Source organism: Solea solea, chromosome 13 (assembly GCF_958295425.1).
Source record: "Solea solea chromosome 13, fSolSol10.1, whole genome shotgun sequence".
NCBI lineage: Eukaryota > Metazoa > Chordata > Actinopteri > Pleuronectiformes > Soleidae > Solea > Solea solea.
The window spans coordinates 20340568-20361050 of NC_081146.1; the positions used below are offsets into that span (position 1 = coordinate 20340568).

General features: G+C 38.7%; 1 protein-coding gene across 2 annotated transcripts in view; it reads right to left on the reverse strand.

The window, feature by feature from the left end:
* Positions 1-20483, reverse strand: part of grik2 (glutamate receptor, ionotropic, kainate 2) — a 184411-nt gene that overhangs the window by 14312 nt on the left and 149616 nt on the right. The window contains exons 15-17 of one of the 2 annotated variants that reach the window (XM_058648894.1): positions 15102-15327; positions 2907-3157; positions 2592-2619 (exon numbers count right to left, since the gene is read on the reverse strand). In XM_058648894.1, coding sequence (XP_058504877.1) covers positions 2592-2619; positions 2907-3157; positions 15102-15327 — 505 coding nt within the window. The remainder of the gene's footprint in view (positions 1-2591; positions 2620-2906; positions 3158-15101; positions 15328-20483) is intronic. The other variant, XM_058648895.1, reaches the window with a different exon arrangement.

Consider the following 20483-nt stretch of genomic DNA (forward strand, 5'->3'; position numbering starts at 1 on the left):
GTGTTGAAATAATAGTACAAATATTGTTTTCCCTACACTGGAAGTCCTTGGGAATTTATGTACACAACTTCCAAACTGAGTTTGTTTACCTCAAAGTTAGATACTTTTGAACAATCAATCGAAGAATTTGAACACTTTCATCTGTAATAAGTGTAACCACATTTCATGTAGAGTGACCTTGATCATAAATATGTCATTATATATGCAGCGGCCATATTGATCCCACATTCTATCATCACATTAGTAAAACGAAAATCCAAAGAATGACTTTGTGACCTGGGGCCATCTATGGAGCACATGAATGCAACAATAATGTGGACCAATGACGCTAACATTGCCTGCACCGGCCGGAAGAAATAAGCAGTGGATGTGCACGTATATGAATGTTGATATTAGTACACCTGTGGTGTTTTAGTTCACAGACACTGCAATACTGCTCCAACAGGCAATACAGCTACCAGTAGTAGCCTAACATGTAATGTACCAGAGGCAATAAGGAGGCAAAGACCGCATTACATACCCCTTGGGCACCATATAGCCTTAATGCCAGGAGTACATCACCTCTTACAATAATAAGGAACACAAACTAATGTATCCTGAGTAGTCTTATTGAAATGTGTATGCTTTGTGCTTCTTTTATGCGATCACACACACGTACATGTCCATGTGAGTGGGGGCATCTTGCAAATGGCAACATCAGGTGAACTGTTTTATTGTTAATGTGCTTTAAATTATTCTTTCCCTGCTGATTTCACAGCAAACACTAACCCTAACCCTAAACCTCATGTGGAGGATACAGCGGTAGAAAATGAATTAATTAATAAACAACACAACAGGGTCACTGTGTCAAGCAAAATCATTGTACACCTAAACAGTCACAATTTGAAGGAAGCTGTCAGTGAAGTCTTCAAGGATATGTAAGAAAGTAAAAGTAATATTCCATGGTAGCCTGAAAATGTCTGTTTTATACTCTGTTGTTGTATGTTTTTGGTCAAATACAAGTGTCAAGTCTCAAGTCGTGCACCTGTAGAAACTCCCATGGAACTGCACTCCCACATTATAATCCCAACTATTATTTTTATATCATTTTTAAAATAATAAATACGTTCAAATTTTATAAATGAATGCATCAATGAATGTGTACAACTTGTGGATATTACATTTAGTTCACGTAACACACTGTCACGCAGCAACTACATTATGACTGAAACAAAATTATTGAGTGATTAAAATCATCACAAAACATTTTTATTAAGGTCCTTTTAAAAACATTTAAATATCATTGTGCATGTGTATATATATAAATATGTTGTATATGTTCTCTTAGTTTTCATCACCATCCACTGTGATACATATTTGGCACTTTGCCACTTTCTTCAGTCCATAACACTGGGGCCTCACCCTGTTATCTGTCAGCTATTACAATATATATGATAATAAAAACTGCGTAAGAGAGTTGTGCATGTGTTTATACAGTATTTATTTATTGCTGCTATCTAAATGGAGTGCTTACACTGTCATGTTCTATATACAGTATATTAGCTTTTTACCTAGCATGCTGCTACAGTAAATCTCTCTGGGCTAACTCCGGGGAAGCTTAGCCTACATGTTGCTGCATATAACGCTGTCAGTCTCTTGCAGCAGATTGATAGATATAAAAACGTATTACTGCCATTTTGTATGGTTGTACAGTGCAAAGCACCGTATATCCTTCATTGCACAAACATGTGACCGAGAAATAATTATACATACATTGAAAGTTGTACACAAACAGTACAAACTATGCTATAAAAATACTTCATGGTACAAACCTATGTTTTATAATCCAAGTGTTTGCAGCTTCGTCGAGTCTAAAGCAGACTTCAAAAACGAAATAAACCATGTTTGGCAGCTAAATAATCTGCATCATGAAAACTTAAGCCAGAGCTTTCGCTGACTGTATTTTTAGTATAGTGTTCTACAGTGAGTTGGTGAACATTAACATGATGCTGCTTCAAAGAAACGGATATGAATTACTGACACTCCAGGTATAAAAACGTGGAAATGTCTCCGACCACTACAAATCATATTTTCTATATTTACAGTCACCCTTGTGATGACAAAGGTCATTATATATATAACTGCTCAGTGTTCCAGTGTTTGCCTCGGAAGCTCCAGTCAAGAACTGCACTCATTAGAAAAGCTTCTGTTTATATGAGCTAAATGCCACACGTATGAATAGCAGGGATAGCTGGAGTATAGGGAGGATGACAGGTTGCATAGTGGAAATGGACAGCAGAGGTGGTGGAGGTGGTGGGCGTGTGGGTTAGTGGATGTGGCTGCCTAAAGTTGAGGCTCATGCAGCAGAGGAAACATTGGCAATAAAAGTGTCCATGGTCCAACTCTATATCACTACCAGTGCTCCAATCATGTTCCCTTTCCCTCAGAAGTGTCAGAAAGAAAAACCACAATTGAGTAGTTTTGGGGATGTTTAGATCATGTAAGATTACAAAAAAAAAAAAAAAAAAAAAAAATCTGGAGTTTCACGTGAGGTCATTTGAGATGGTGGTTATAGTCTAGCTTGGATCCATGGTGACAGCAGAATTCCTCACGTTTCTTATCTCGTTGTCGCCATTGGGCCTATGTGAATAAATGCAAAGAAACCAAACCTTATCTTGCTGCATAAGTTATATGTTATAGCACTGATATAATAATGTGAGATTTCACTAATTGGTAAACAGTTGAGCTCTTTTAAATTATGAGAGACTATAAAAATGAATATATTTGCCATATTTTTTGTTTCACTTTCTTAACATTTATTTATTTGTCTTTGCCATGAGACAGTCTCATGGCAAAATGTGGTTATGGTAAGAAATTCTGCTATCATTTTACTTTTAAATTAAAGCAGAGATGGATGTGCTTCTTACCTTTTCGAGTTGTGCGTTTTGTTTGGACTTGTAGATGAACTCTCCCACAGCCACGAACACGGAGAGGACAAGTCCGGCGGCGAGGACGATGAAGATCCCTCCGATGTTCTGCACGCCGAGGGCGCTGGCCTCCTTACTTTCCTCTTCTGGACATCCATTTCCTCGCCACCATTTCTCCTTCATCATGTGCAGCTTCCCTTCCTCCTGAAGCTGCAGGACGGCAATGGTGATCTTATCTCTGTAGGGGGAGCCTGAAAGAGCCAACAGACCAGAGGTCAGTGAGCGCAACTACCAAAGGCAAAGCATGTCTCTATCTTTTCTGTGGGTGGAGATCACAGTGTTATTGGATATCCATTGTCAGAAACAGCTTTCAGCAGTCTTATCATCTTCTTAACCTGAAATAGTAGAAATATCAATGTGAAGGAAATACACTGATTACATGAGTATGTGCTATTGGTTATTGTGATGATGAAGTACTCAGATACAAAATAACTGCTTGTATTAATTGAACTTGAAGCAAAATTCAATGTATCCCTTTGTGACAGAGTGAGTAATAGAGAGCAGCAGGAGAAAATGACTTGATAGATGACGGATCAGTGCACGGTGGAAATTTTTGGGTCACAGAGATAAACAACTTCCGAATATCAGGGTTGGACGACACAAGCCTGTGGGGAATGTAAGGATTTTGAAGTGTATTTGATTCAGTTGTTTCGATAACAAAGTTATCTTTACAGATGCCAAGCCCGTTTGATGGTCTAGAGTGTAATATCTCTCCGATACTGACAGTCATATTCCGCAGAGGATGGATTTCATATGTGTATTGATCCCATGACCTTTTACTGAAGTAAAGGTTTAAATTGTACTTGATTTATACTTTGGTACATTAGGTGATACCTAATGTACCAAATACCTCCAACATACAATTTAAATAAACCTTGGGCAATCTGTGTGTATAGTGCTTTCTTTGACTTATTGTGACTTTTTGCTTTCAAGCACAACATGTTTTCCTGCATTATTTAAGCTTTTTTTTCTTGAACAGTGGTGTTTGAAGTACAGTACATACAGTAAACAGTGTTCAGTGCCCTGGAGACAGAGATGGGAGAACGAGGAAGCAATTTATGAATTGTTTTGCCATGAACAGGGACAGCAGAGAAAACATGCTGCAGCTACGTTAAAGAAGATCAATAACATTCCATCTGTGTGCTATATTCTGAATATCTTCAGCAGGCTTCTATACTGTCAGACAGCCCCTTACTTTGGAAAGGCATTTTTTTCCTCAACATATGCATAAGCATCAACGCTGTGTTGCCAAAGGGCTGTCTGACAGCATGATAAACCAACCATGTGTAACTAAATAAATAAATAAAAATGATTAAAAAATCACAGTCTCTAGTTCTCCCACCTTCCCCCACCCAACAGCCTGTTCTGTGAGCACTGTCTGCTGCATGTAACACACCGGCAGCTACACATCAAAACACCCCTATTATACATAAAACAAAAAACCTGTTTTATCCAATATCCCTACCTCTTGAAAACACTTTTGCACGGTTACTTCTGAGACTAGGATTCTTAGCTGTGGATTAGTGATGTGTTCAATCAGATCCCTCAACTGTGTTTTATTGAGCACTCAATGAACTCCCCTTTATTTAATGTACATCATAAAATATTAATGTCATTATATGTAGCATTATCATTTCATTTTCCTCATGTGCCCAACAACACTGAACTAATAAACCTAATATAAATCAATGAATGCTTATTTATCTCTGTAATGTTCTCACTGTTTCCCTGGGTTCATAAATTAATAGTCCCAAAGCGAATCGAGAAATATTCTCTTGTACCGATGCTACAACATCACCCTCTCTTTTCAGTTTTCAAAGCACCTCTAATCCTCCTCTTCTCCACTCAGATAAACCTCTCAGCAAACCCCCCCCCCCCCCCCTGCTCTGCTGATCAAATGCTAAGATCTGATAAAACCTGAAGGGTAAAAAAAAAGAGAAAAAGAAAAAGAATCCTGCCACTCACACTCCTCATACATCCCTGTGGATGTTAACGCTAGTTAAATAATTATTTTGAAAGTTATTGTAACTTTTATTGAGGTTTTAGGTCTTGTTTTTAGTGTAATCAGTGTTGATTTAGACTAATCTATTCTATTCGAATTAAAGAAAAAACATACTTATACTAATATACTAAAATTAACTCATGAAAACATGATCATATTTTTTGAGCGTTTTAATTCTTTGTTATTTACAAAAAAAATAAAAAATCTGTGCAACAATGTATATTTTTAATCCAGCCTAAATTTATACTTTTAAAAGTAATTCTGATAGATATAAAGAAAGCTTTGTAGAAAATCTCTTTTCTAAGAAAGATCAAGTAAACGCTTTTTTTGTTATTGTTGTTTTTTTTTTAAAAAAAGGGACCGGGTGTGTAAAGATTATTTCTCACCATACAAATCCTACAGCAGAAGAACAGCCATTTAATCAATAAATCGATCGACAAATCAGTCACTTATCCGAATGTTAGGTTTGTCTTGATTGAAGACATTATTGAGACAATTTTCTTTGGCTCCACACAGAAACACACACAAACAACAGTGTAAAAGAAAGACCGTACATTTGAGCTCTGAGTTCAAATATGTTTCCTAATTCTGATGAACTCATCTGTCTTGGCCTGTGTGAATGATCACAGCACTCGTTAAGTACACTCAGATCACTGGGTGAGCTGAGTTACTGCAGCCTCCTGGGTGGCAACACAGGGGCCATCACAGCATCCTTTATGTCAGACATGGTCTTTATTTTCACTGGAAATTGTAAAAGGAATGACTGGAGTGAGAAATATGGTTGGGGATGTTCAGTATTTCTGAAGTGCTATGGCAGCCATCATTTTTCAGGCTTGAGGATGTGTAGTCGGAAAATAATCACTACAATGTTAGTTATAGGAAATTTGATGCTTGTTGAATTCTGGTTATTATGTGGTCACTGGTTTGTTTTTGTTTTCATAATTCAGTTTTGTGTTGGTTTCTGTTTATACTGTATACTGGGCGCTCAGTGTGTGTGTGTGTGTGATAGTTCCTATACAGAAATAAACACATTTAGTTGCTGTGATATTTGTATGTGATTAAAAAGAAAGAAAGAAAACATCTCTAGGTAGATTGGTCTGTTATTAGTAGTTAGTATGCAGGACCACTTTTTCTACAACATAATACAGCCGGCCAGAGAGGTCCTAAAAAAAGTGACAATAATCAAGTGTGTTCCCTACTGGAGTGGAGCTTTGACCTGCAGCCCTCTGGTGGTGTGGCTGCAAGTCATGAATACATGTTCACACTTTTTAACATCACTTCTGTTCTCCATCTTTGCCAAAAGGTCTTCTGGTATCTGACTCTTTATTTCAGCACGAGCTGGGGAGCATATTTCAAAAGCATCTATCACCATGGTGATGGTGAATGTGAATTGCACTCTGGTCCTTGTTATTCATTGTCATCTAGAGTAGGTACATTCCCTTCAGCTCCGGAGTGAAACAACAAGCGAGCGTGTCAGATAAATCACTCGCTGCAACAAGGAAAAAAGGCAGCCTTGAAACTGGGCCCACTCTGCCTGATCAAAACAAATGGGCAAAATTAAAATGATCACTGTGTCATACAGTCAAGACCTGCGCTGCGCTGTGCCAGCCACGTACTTTGGCAAGAGTTGTAGTCCACACTCGCATGAGCATGAAATGGGTGAACAGTCCAGTGCCTCCTGACCAACTGACTGTTCCTCTGTGAAAATAGAGCAACAGTGTTTCCTTTGTAAATGGAGTTTTATATTAGAGTTGTAAAATATCCTGCACACTATCAGATCATCCACCATTTTCATATGGAAAGCCAGGTGGTATTGCAAGCCTGACCTTAGCTGTGATACTTAAAAAGAAACATGTCTCTGTTTTGGTTCTACACAGAAGAGACATTTAAGAGGGAATTCAATGTAGATTTGCTCTCTGCTTAACACTGATTCAGCTCTGGCTAATTTCAACAGGGACGTGTTGTTTGTCAGCATATAAAGCATTAAGTCACTTTTATTCTTCTTTGGTCGCAGCTCAGCCTTTGACAAAATGGACCATAATATCTTAATTAGTCCTCTGAAAAACATCTATGCACTGATTCATCTCATATGTAACAGGTCCTCGTGCCTGGAAATGTCCCTCCTCTCATGCTCCTCTCTTTTGCATCCTAATTCATAATTCTTCTTTAGTTGTAGTCTGTATTTTATAGTTTATCACAATATTCATGCACACATTCTTCTCATTATGTCTGCCTAATATTCATATAGCGTATATCATTCAAATACAGCTGTCAGATCTCAACTGAATATGATGCAATAGATGTATTAAAAGGTGTAAAGTCCTTGGTACAGTTGCCCACACACAAAAAAGGACCAATGACGTGATTTCAATTTGATCTTTAAATGTATCTTATTGCAGCATTTGTCAGCAGCTATTTCAAGATCTTTGCCAAACGTAAAATAGACTCCCTCAGGTCAGTTTCTGGAGAGCTAAAATACAGGCGCAGGACAAAGAAAGGCAGATGTAGGGAAGAATCACTCTAGTTGGCAGATAGACAGGCAGACAGGTAAACAGAGAGTCCAAACACAAAAAACACTCAGACAAACACTGGGGAACACAAGCATGAGAAAACTGCAGGGGAAACAAACAAAGGCATGAGGTATAGGCCTGAGGAAGTGAAGAGCTGACAAATAAAAGACTGGGTGGGGACTATATACACAAGTGATGGGATGAAAGGGTAATTGAACGGAGGTAACACACTCACAAGCACAGAGGTGGGACAATTGAAAAAATAAAAAATACAACAGGATCATAATGTTAGAATGATTAAAAGATAATGGCCGTTGAAAAGGTCCTCTTGCCTGATTGCAATATAGGTAATGATCACTCAGCAGTTTACCAGACTGACATTAACAAGGTTGTGTAAAGCTTGGAAAAACAAAATGACACCAATGGCATAATGGGGTCAAACAGACCTATTTAGCTCAGTTAAAATACAAACAGCGATTTGAGTTTAGAATACACTTTCACTAAATATTTCCTTGTGTCACTAATTGGGCTAAAAGCGGAATCCTGGCACTCATATTTAAACGTGTACTGAATGAAATGAAGACCATCAATCGGAGGATTGTGAAAAACAATCTAGTGCATAAATGTATGCCCACAAAAGAGGCAATTAATCCTTCAATCCTGGGAAGAGTGTAGAGTGAAGTGACAGGCTATACTGAATCCAGAATGAGACACAAAGATGCAATCTTCAAGATCAAAGTAGAGTAATAGCCCACCAACCCCTAATGCACTGTGTCTCTCAGTGAAGAGAAAAAAATATGCATGTAAATGTGCTGCAATTCCTGACCCTCATCCCACAAAGAGCATTTTAAAACCATTACATTCTGGGGATTAAAATGGGTTTGTGTTTAATGTCCAACCATTCATTCACTTCTCGTATCTGTATTCATGCAACAGAGGTCTCAACTGAAACGCAGGTCATTCATTTTTGAATAGGACATTATCACGTACTGCTTTGGTTGTGCTGTGTGTCGTAACATTAACGTTAAAGTAGAATTCCGGTATTTTTCGACCTGAGCTCTATGTGCCTGCTTTTATTGATTGATTGATTTTAAAATGTTATTGTTGGTTTTTAAAGCTTTGGCACCATCTTACCTATCGGAACTTATTTCTCTTCATGCTCCATCCCGGGCTCTGAGGTCTGCTTTTAGATGTTGCCAAAATCCCGACTAAAAACCTGGATGATCTGGCCTTGCCTCCACCATTGAACATTTTAAATCACTTTTAAAGACCTACTTCTTCTCCTTGGCCTTCACTTCAGGCTAAAAAATAGTCAACCCAGACACTTCTATGTAGTTTTTACCATTTTATGTCACTATTTTACCGTTTTACTTCTATTTTTTATAGATTTTATGTTTTACATCTTTTATATTGCAGTGCCTTTGAGTCTGTAAAGCACTTTGCTCAACCTTGGTTGTTTATTAAATGTGCTCTAGAAATAAAGTTGACTTGACTTGACTTGACTATGTTTATAAATGTGGGTGTGTATGTGAATGCTACTTACAAAAGTTTCATAATTGATCCTGTAGATCAACTCTCAGGTCTCACGAGACTACGCAAGACCATGCGACCGAGACCTGAGAGTTGTTGCATGAAGAAGCTGGTAACGTGAGTGAGAGTCAGAGAGAGGAGTGAGTACTTGTGAAAACAATGTTACTGAAATACTGCAACAATTGTGAGTCAGACCTCGTTATTAATACCTAAGGCAGTCTTCGGGTACAGTAATCCAGGGTACTGGATGAGGTTGTTTGTGGTTTGGTTAAAAGCAACATTACATATTTTGTATGTGAACTTTATACAGGCAAAAAAAAAAAAAACATCTTGAATGCAAACAGCATACGTTGACAGTTGGATTGGAAAAATCAATTCATTGCAAGAGACAACATTAGATAAAGAAAAACTGATCTTGTGGCTCTAGTGCTTGACGCTCGAGGGCAATCACATGAGGCGCTTACGCTAGGGACCGGCCCTGCATGCTGCATCTGCCTTCTGTTTGAGCGCTTTCTCAATCTATTACTCAAACACACACACACACACACACACATATCTCAGAGTGAGCTTGAGAAGCGGGGAAAGTGGCAGGGGATTGGGGAGTTAGGGTGAAGTGAGTCACTGTGAGTCACAGCACTGGAGATTTACTAATGCATTCAGGACTCTTCCTGTTTATGAGGTGAAGGTAACAGTGGCGAGTGGAAAGGACAGCAGCCTGCTGACACTGACACTTCCCCTTTACCCTGTTTGATGAATGCCACTTCATGAAGGTAAATGAAGATTGATAGTCATCTGGGAGGGAAGCATGAAGAGAGGGAGGATAATGTAGAGCCATGTGAGATTACGGACAAGGCAGTGGAGGAGACAGTGGCGGCACACATATGATCACAATCAAAAAATGAATGAATAATAAATAAATAAATGAATGAAAACAAATATATCCTTGTTTTTTTTTGGTGTGTTCAGAAGAGTAAATTCTTCCAAACACAAAAACTGATTTTCACACATAAGGACTGTGGAGGGCAGACAATCCCCCTGTCTGGTCCCCAGCTGACAGATGCAAGAGATTTAAATTGCCATGTTGAAGGGGGAAAAAACATTCTCAACTGTTTTGTTTTTGTTCAGTTATAATTACAGATGACTTAATGATACAGCGCTTTCCCTTTCCTTATCATACTGTAGTGTGGCGTAAAAAACAAGATGCTTTCCTCTACATATTCATGACGTGTTTTTCAGATCTAACGGAAACTTTTTAAAACTACAAACATTCTCACACCTCTGCCAATTCAATTAATGTATATCCACAGTCTGAACTGAATGTGCTTCCTATTTTATAGGGTTTTTCTTAGAGTCATCGCCCACTCATCTACAAATTTTCATAAAAATCTGTTCAATCAGACAGGCAGATGGTACGAAGAACCAAAACTCCTTGGCAGAGGTAAACATGATAAATATCCCAATGGATATTTGGATATTTATCCATGGCATTTTGAAATGGAATTGATTTAATTGATTTAATGTACAGACATCATCATCTGGGGACCATGGAAAGTAGATTTACTGGGTGAGAACAGTACAGCAAATGTATTAAGTTAACTTTATTCAGTTTAAAAGTTTAAACTTCAAATTATTCAAGTATGTTATGGCTGAACTGGGAAAGCGAGCAATCAAACACTCAAATACAAAAGTTCACAAGGTAGGTTTGGTTACTTTTCGTATTCTAGAGCTTTTTCAATATGCTAAATTGAGGGATTACGTATACCCATTAGTGTAGTCATATACACTTTGCAGTGTAAGGGCACTAAAGTTGCACTTCTACTGCCTAATTGGCATCAGCTGCTTCATAATCACTGTGTGGACATAATGTGCAATCATATTAATGGAGATTTACAGCACTATCACTGTCACTCTGCTGATACACTCATGCCAACTCGATGTGGCGCTACAGCTATTACACCAAGCTAGCCTTCTGATGTAGTATGTTTTTATTGATTTTACGAACATTTGTAAACATATGTTTGTGATGAGGCGGTGTGTAGAACATGATGTGAACATTTGCGTCACTTCTATCTACAGTATGAATCCAAGGAATGTCTCTTTGTCTGTCTCTCTCTTTTAATCATATAACTGTCCAACGGGTCACTTGACAGGATTCAAACTTGGCAGATGAGTTTCTAAAGGCACCAGTATGCACAGTGCAGACTTTGACATTGTTTGGATAATAAATGCAAGATATAATGGTAAAAAAAACAGGTACACATTGAACGGGCACTGCTTCAGCATGGTGTGAATGCACCATGCTGGTGCCAGTGTTCAAATTAAGTAGCTTGCCTAGAGAATTGCAACAAGCTTTGCAAAGAAGTCAAGAAGTTCACATTATTTTTGCTTTAACAGCAGTTGAGAGGAGATGATTTGTAAAATGTGAATGGAGCCCATATTGTCCTTGGATCACAGGACAGTACTGGGGCCAAGAACTAAATAATGAAGAAACTGCATTTCACTGACCCTCTTAACCGACTAATGCACACACTCACGCACAGGCGAGAGAGAAGTTGAGGTTCAGCATTTGCTCAAATGCTTCAAAATGTGGAAGCTTCCAATTAATGAACAACCCACTGAGGCACATCTACAGGAACAGTATCATGTCCAGTGCCGATGCCAATGGGTACTGGCCTCCTGGAAATGTTTCTGCAATGGTAGCGTAACAATATTGCATATTATAAGAATTGGTTTGGGCATTCTCACAAATATATGTAGCTTTTCTTTCACTCACAAGATGCAATTTTCAATTTTCATTTTCTGCTACAAGCTGTTTTGGTAGTTATAACAGCTACCTACTCCTGATAAGCTAACTGCAACTCTGGAGAATTTCTTCAGTGTTCTTCATTCAGGAGGAATGGACCCTATAAGATGAATTGTCTACAGAGGTCTCCTCCAATCCAAAACAAATGGACCAGTTTATTAATCCCCTAAAACAGAGACTACAACAGTTTTGGAGATAGTGGTAATGTTTTCTCATCCTGTTTCTCAGATAACTTATGATCCACACCTCCAGGAGGTAACTTTATCAGAGGCTGGTGTGCGAATCCATTATAAAACATAACTGACCTTAAAATAAAGCAGTTTAACAAAAAAATAACAGAACGTAAAAAGTCTGTGTTTTTCTGGCTCTGTATTGGGGACAGGGGAGGATCTTGGTGCTATAGCTGCTTGAAGCAAGATGAATTAAGATGGAAATACAACGAAAAAAGACAACCACAATGCTGACACATGAGAAATTCAAGGTTTCTCAAGGTTTGAATATAGCTGAAAATATGTTGGATCATGTGTGTACACGACACACACATCTATGACATCTTAGGTCTGGTTGTTTTTATATAAATCGAAGCAGAAAAGTTCTATAAAAACTTTGTTTATGGAGCAACTGTGGAACACAGTGGGTTGTCTTCCAAATCCAGTCCCCCGCTCTTTTAGTCTTCATGCTGATGTGTCCCTACAAGACACTTCATGTGCCAGAAGCTAGTGAATGGGTAAGAATAATGTTGATGTGTGATAAATTGTGCTGTATGAATGTGTACAATATTATGGGTGAATGGCAAAACTGTAGTGTAAAGTGAGTTGGTCATTAAGACTAGAAAAACACTATATAAATACAGACCACAGAAAATAACTAACAAAATCTCCTGACACATATAATCTCTTGTTGCTCTTCTTAATACCTTAATATGTTTAAGTGTTGTCTTATGGGAAAGCAGGATTTAACATCAGGATTTAAATGAGGTAAATACACCATTATACACAGCACTGACAAAACACCTGGGAGGTGAAATAATTTTGTCCATTACAGAGCAGAGGGAGCTGCCATGGGTGAGTGCTAAAACTCTATCAGAGCCCAGGTACTATACGTAATTCAATCCAACACCTACTTTCTTTCCAAGTCAGTGAAATATGCTAAATGTTCTGGCTGCATGGGGATACAGGCTGCATATGGTAAAGGGTAATAAAAGGGTAGGATTAGCAATTTAAATACCTTGTCCTGACTGCGTGTGAATGGGCCACCAGGGAGTAATGATCCTAATATCCCTCCTCTTTTTTGGTGTGAACAAAAACTGTATGGTACACTCACTTTCCCTTTATTACCGACACCCTCTCGAGCCTCCTTTCTTTCTTTCAGTGACACGCACGTCATATCCACATAACCACATGTGTAATATGAATGAATAATATAGTCACAGGCAGCGGTAAAATATACTGTATGTGATGCTTCATGCTATTGTCAAGTACACAGTCACCTCTGGAAAAGGCCTGTCCACACAAACCCACAGATGTACACACACGCACATACTCACGATCACACGCACCTTCAAAATGAGCTCATCAGTCAGGAAATGCAATCATACAAAAAAAAATATACAGCCTATCTCCACTGTTTTGTACACACAGCCACAGTCACTCAAATTACCTTCTGTGGCTGATCAGCAGAGCATGCACAAACAGCAGCCAGCGACCTTGCCAACACTCCCAGTGTCCCAGATGACATTTCCCTGATTGGTCAGGACAATACAGCCACTGGTTATAATCTGTCCTCCACAGAGTGAGACGAGAGTTTCTCAGAGAAAATAGATCATTTCTTTAAATATCAAAATGTCTTGATAGTTTCCATTTGATTGAAGACTGAGAGTTAACAGTGGTAACAAATCGGGCAAGATTTAATGATTTGGTAAAGCTGTAAAACATTGAGTCTCAGTTTAGACATTGGACTGTAACACTGTGTAAATAGATTCTACTGGCAAATAATTAGTCTCTGGGCAGGAAACCCTCTGGTTTCTGATTCTAAAGCGTCTACGTCAGTCTGCTTTTATTTCATTTTCTCCACTCAATAAATATGGTCATAATCTTCTCTCAATTATGGTTTCATGTCTATTGTTGTTTATTGGGCTGTAAACAGTGTACAGGGAATGGAGTCTTGGGTCAAATATCTGCTGTCTACACCAGAAGCCTTGGCTCTAGCCCCCAATTCGTAGCCACATGATATAGCCCCTGGCTTCTTAGTTGGATAACGCTAACTCAACTTGTGAATTTCCTTTGTAATGATGTTTAATTCTACAACAATCGCACAGCAATAAGGTTATTGATCCAACGTAAGGTCCAAGTTCTGACTGTTTCTTATTTTGACAAGTTGAACACTTTAAAAGTACATTGCTTTGAAGTAACCAATGCCGTCAGTTTCATCATCATTAGCCTGGCATCCAGTGAGACAACAGTTCTGTTCTTAAGCCATGTTTGCAGGAGGCCTGAACACTGTGGGAACTATTTCACACACATCTCTGTGCTAAAGAATACAACACAGAATAAGAGCAGTGGTTAGTAAGGTTATCCTGCTAAGTTATGTGCTCTGCGGGTATTATTATGATTTGTTTTCAACTCTGTGCCTTTGTAGGATTATGACAATCTGCTGCTGAGCCACTGTCTTCTCTGCTCATCCCACTATTTTTGTTAGACTGCTCTTCTGCCTGTTGGAGATAGCCCCAGGTTTTTCCTGGCTGAGTGTTTCTGCACATGGGTTACCCTCGGGGATGTGGTGCAGCATAAACACACCAAACACAGTTCACACAGCTTTTACTTTGCAACAACTGCCTATTTATAGAAATGTTCATGATCTACAGTCATGGTATATGGTGATATCATACTTTTGGTTCAGCGTTTCCTCTACAGTACTCTTTTATAATATTGATCATTTAACAAAGCCTCAAAATGCAAGAACTGCATACAATATAATACTGTATATGACAGGTAGCCCTGGAGTGCACATTTCAAAGAAGACAGCTTCCTCCTGGTGTTACATGCAACAACAACTCTTATTGCAACTCTTGATACTGTATCTAACTCTTTGTCGTTTTAAAAACAAAGACTGTGCATTGCGCTGGTCAAACTGCAACACTCCAAGCTTGTGGTTTACCGCTTGGTAAAGAATATCCGTTTTCACAGTGCATTCACTGAGTAGCTGTTTACTTTGTGAATGCATATGTTGGGTATGTAAGAGGCATTACAGCTTTCAGGACACATGGTACATGACATTTGGGACATACATACCCATTGGTGTACCAACACCGTAGGCTCTGGAGTCGATAAGGCCTCCGACCTGTGTGAGGTTGCAGTTGCGCTGTACGGCAAACTCGATCGTGGTGGACTCCATGAGGAACGCGTAGTCTGACGTGAGCACACGGTGAATACCTTCCTCAATGTTCTTCACCATAACCGAGTGCCTCCGGCTGCTCATGAACTCCCACATCTTGTCGTACGTGGAGATCTTGGTTTTCTGTGAGGAGACATTGAATGGCACTATGATTAAGAAAAAAAGGAAACCTTAACCTTTTTCTGAAATATTTGGAAGTTTATGATGAATTTGTTTTGTTTCATAGTAAAAATGCCATTGAAGCAAGACCTGGGTAGTTAGCTGTAGGCAACTGGACTTGCTTAAGTAAAAACTTAATGCTCTTGCTTGAGTTTTAAAACCAAAGATGACTATGATCTGGATGACAGAGAACTTTCACATTAGACAAGGGTACCTTTCCTCAAAGTGTGTGTCATAATAAAGTAACTCCATGCAAAACAAAATGTTCAAAGCATTTTCTGAATACAGACTAACCTGTTCCTTAGTGCCATAAATCGAAGAGAAATTGCTCTGTGAATTCTTTGTCACAAGATCATTTTGAAATAAAAGCAAGGCTTATAGGGGATCAGTATAAACAAAGATAGTAGTGTTTTTCTATCACCATTCCCATTCCACCGTGCAATCAGTTTAAATATCATAAACCAAAAAGTTTTCAGTTTCACCTTTAAATAAAACACAAACAGAGCACCCACCTAACTGATTAAATACCACCAATGAATTCACCTGTAAAATCAACAAACTACTTTTAAAATGTTATCAGTACAATACATCTGCTGCAGAAGCTCCAGCTGCTGTGTATGATTTCTTTTTTGCCCAAGTCATTGTCAAATGTGAAAATAATTCCGCTTGAAGCAGACAGGCATGCTAAATAGCAGCAGTGGTGTGAATTTGTATGACTGCACGTCTCTGCTGTTATCACCTACAGTTAGGAGCAGGGCATCGGTGTTGTCAGTACTGGTGTGCTTCACTTTCTACACCTGTAATCACAGAGAAAAATCCAAGAGTACACAAGTCTCCGGGGAAGCAGATTTGGAGGCATTTTTGAAGCCATTTGAAACCTAATTAAGTCACATCTTCAAGGTCCTGCCCGCCATTATTGTGTGTAATGACTTTTTGTGGCTGGTCGATATTTTAGATCAACTGGGTGATTTGTGGAGTGCCTATCAGAATCTTTTGGAGTCACCCTTGACAAATCAGGCGATTGAGCATGCAAGCCTCAGACTGCTGATAAGGCGAGAGCAGTGGCTGAGAATACATGGTGAGTCAGATAACCACCTATACTCCTGAGTCAGGTGGAGAACCGAGGTGGGCTTCCCGGAGCATCCACAAAGGGATCCAGCGCTGATTAAAACTGAACTATGTGAAAGAACTTGGGGAAATGCAACAGTTACACACGATGAAAAGTTGCATCCAGAGACCCAGTATTGCTTTCTGTCCTTTGTGGGGGATGTGAGTTACTCTGATGCATTTTCAATAACTCTGTAGTGTGCAGTTTTCAGTGTTGAAACCTGTGGACACGCTGGACATTGTAATGATTTTATATTCATTGGGGGTGTATAAAAAAACATTTTGTTGCAGCAAAAATAAAAGTCAGAATAATATTTCAACAAGATGCTTACTGTATCCGATATTACAAAATATCTCCAACCAGACTAGAATACAAATTAAACAAACCAAAGAAGACAATTGTAGAAATGTGGAAGGGAATTAGGCTTGTAACCGGAGGGTCTATGGTTCAAATTCCAGGACAGCTGACAACTCCTGTTGCTCCCCGGGTGCAGATAAGTGATTCCCAACTGCTCCTGCACCTGGTTATTGTGGTGTGTGTATCAAGGATGGGTTAAATGCAGAGGTCAAATTCATTGTCACTAATTGGTGTGTGTGCAAATACATAATAATAATAATTCTAAAACTGTGTTGAGGAAACAGGTTTTTTTTTTATAAATCTACATTAGTGTGGTTAGCACACTTAATCTGATTATTTTCTTCATATTAACATAGACAGAAATTTAGCAGCTTTGGGATGCTGACAGAGCATCCCAAAGGTTGGCTGTGAAGTGTAAGGCTAATTCATTTGCAGCCACATTAATTGACACTTGGACTAACTTTGCCATTGGTCAAATGTGTATAGTATAAATAGTATATTAATATATTCAAATGTTTTACAAGAAAAAGTGACAAAGACAATGACGAGTCTGTCAGGCTTTTTATCAAGAACAAAATTGTGTCTAGTCTAAAGTTGTTACTATTTATTTTTTCTGTCCTCAGTTTCTTCTTTTGTTATATCTTTGTTTCCCAAGCAAAAAACAAATCACTGCCACTTGCATTTTTTTTTCCTCATCTGATCCAATATTTTGTTTAATAGTTTGTAAATAATTGTTTCTTCCTGTCATTATTTTGTTCTTCTGTTGTGTTTTGTATCTTTGTTCCTATTACTGTTTTGTTTCCTTTAGGCCCTACTTGTGTCAGATCTTAGTGATAAGAGGACATTTTTCTGTCATTTTCTAACCTCTCTGTGTTGTTCACTGCCTCTGCATTTCCCTGTTGTCTTTCTTTTGTTAGTGGATCGCTGAGAATGAGGGGAAATACGATAGGGCCTGAAAGCAAGTTGACATAAAAAACACAGTGGTTACACTGGGCAAATTCAATTCTTACTGACTTAGTGACATGCTCCGTCTGTGCATCGATCACCTCATCTCCTCCACCACCATCATATCCTTCACCTTCATCATTACCTTCTCCACCACTATCACCAAATACACATGCTTTGTCTATCACCGCTGCTTCAGTTCAGCATTATGGACAGTGCCACACGGACAGAAAACTAACTGTGCTGTCCATGGTCCTGAAACTTCAACCAAACAACATTCACATCAGATTGCTTTTTTCCCCTCCATTATAACGTCCATCCAGGGGCTGCTGGAGCCAATCCCAGCTGACAGGGCAAATGGCGAAGTACTCTCTGGACAGGTCGCAAGTCCATCACAGGGCCAAGCATCAGAGACAAACCACCATTCACTCTCACATTAACAACTATGGGCAATTTAGAGTGTCCAATTCACCTCTGCATGTTTTGGACTGTGGGAGGAAACCTGGAAAAAAGCATGCTCAGATAAGGACAACATGTAAACTCCATACAGAAAGGCCCTCAGTTAGACTGGGTCTTTTAGCTTAAAGGAAACATTGCTAGCCACTACTCTGCCATGTGGATTTTTAGAATAAAGTGTTGTAAAAAAAATAACAATAACACCACACCTTTTTTATGATGCTCTGATGGGTGCATATGCATTTGCTATTTAAATAACACACATACTGAATGGGAAGTGAAAAGACATGTTTGGACAGTCAGGATCCAAGGTGTTTAAAAGTAAAAATAACACATCTGGTTAACCCTGAAAAAAAGTCAAGGAAATATGAAACCCTGAGGCCATGTTGATTTAGATGCTAATATTAGCATTCTAATATCTACATTCTAACATAACATCAGTATTTGTAATACACTCTAGCTTTTGGAGGTCTCCCTTTCAGCAACTACTAAGTGATGACGCAACTCATCAAGAGAGAGAGAGAGAGAGCACCACAGCCTCTGCCTACATAAAGTTACCATTATTGACGCAGAATCTGTTTAACTTATATGTCATTGCATGTAGAAGTCATTACGATAGGGTGTATCACACGTCCAATCTCTTCCACAATCTTATATTTTATGGCTGACAAGAAGGAGACAACCTGCCCTGAAAAGGTGTGTGATCAGGCAATAAAGTCTTTAGTCTTCACTGCACACAGTCAGTGAAGTCTTTATTACTTGACACTTGGCTTTAATGCAAAAAAGAGAGAGAGGCTGCTCTGACCCAGTCGACTATTTCCATATGTGATGCAGAAAATGACAAAATGGTTGCCAAAAACACATTACAGCACACTGTAAATGACGTATCTAAAGGCTGACGGACGGCGTTGACAGCTGACAAACCAGGAACAGCCAAGGTTAGGTTACGTTAGAGTCAGCTGTTCAAAACAATGGAAGACAACACAGTGTCCCATCAAGCGAGTGTGTGTGTTACTACAGATTGTACAGATTGTACTACAGACTGTAGATGTAAGAAATATCTCAGTTTTTGTGGTTCTGAGTCCATTTTATCTCAGTGAAACTGAATATGCAAACACTTTGTGGTTTAGCTTGTGTGCATACAGCATTTAGGTTGTGTTCTGCTTTGCCAAAATGTTTTGCACAGTTTTCAAAGGGGCCTAATCAAAAGCATCCAGAAAATGGAGTGGAGTGGCACACACAGTTTCTGTCAGCACAAACAACAATTTTGCATTTATGATGATTCCCCGCAGAACACATTTTACTCACATTGTTTATGATACACCACTGACACTAAACACAAGTAGCAATACACGGCAAAACAATGTCACAGTCACATTTGTAGCTTTGACAGCACAGCTTGGAAGAGATCCAACTGTAAGAGTCAAATCAGATGCAAGAATGTGGAGAAGAACATGATCACATTATTTTGTCATTGTTTTCTTTGCCAGGGAAGAACAATGCACATGTTTAAACAACATACAGTACTATATAACAAAAGCATATGGAGAAATATAGCTGTGGTCACATGCCTCCTGTACTGTATTCACCACCTCTGGAACTGATGAAATGTAATCTTAATTTAGTTTGTTATTTTATTGGCTGAAAAAGATTTTTAAAAAAGGAGTCCAAACACTGTCCAAAAAAGCCCCCATCTATGATAAACTCTAAGATACATATTTTCTTACATATTTTGTTTTCAAGAGATTTTTGAAAATGTATGTGATTCCTTTCCCACTGCCAGTAGAAGAGTTCACCTTAATTTTAATTTTTTTGTCTTCCAGTAAAGTAAGACATCACACATAGTCTTTCAGAAAACAACACATCCAAAGTGTTACGGAGACCAGTGACAATGTTATTGCGTTTACACCCTAGTTTCTTTCACTTTTCTCTCCATTTTAAACCTAACTGCAGCTGAACAACTTCGGATCAATGCTTGAACAATGTGCAGAATCTGAGTGGAAACTCAACACAATGTTGCCAACATAAAGCAGGAGGAGAAAATATTTGCATCTTTAACCAGATGTAACTGTTCCATCACAGCCAATCAGAGTTGATACAAATCTTTATATTGGAGTATTATTTGACTAAAAGTGAAAGCGGGTTATTCATTTCCACTGCATATAAAAACAAAACAGATATTTGTAGAGTTTTTGATTAGTCTCATAGAACTGGCTGAGTTGTCATGGCCTCTCAAAGCATTAGTTCATGGGTA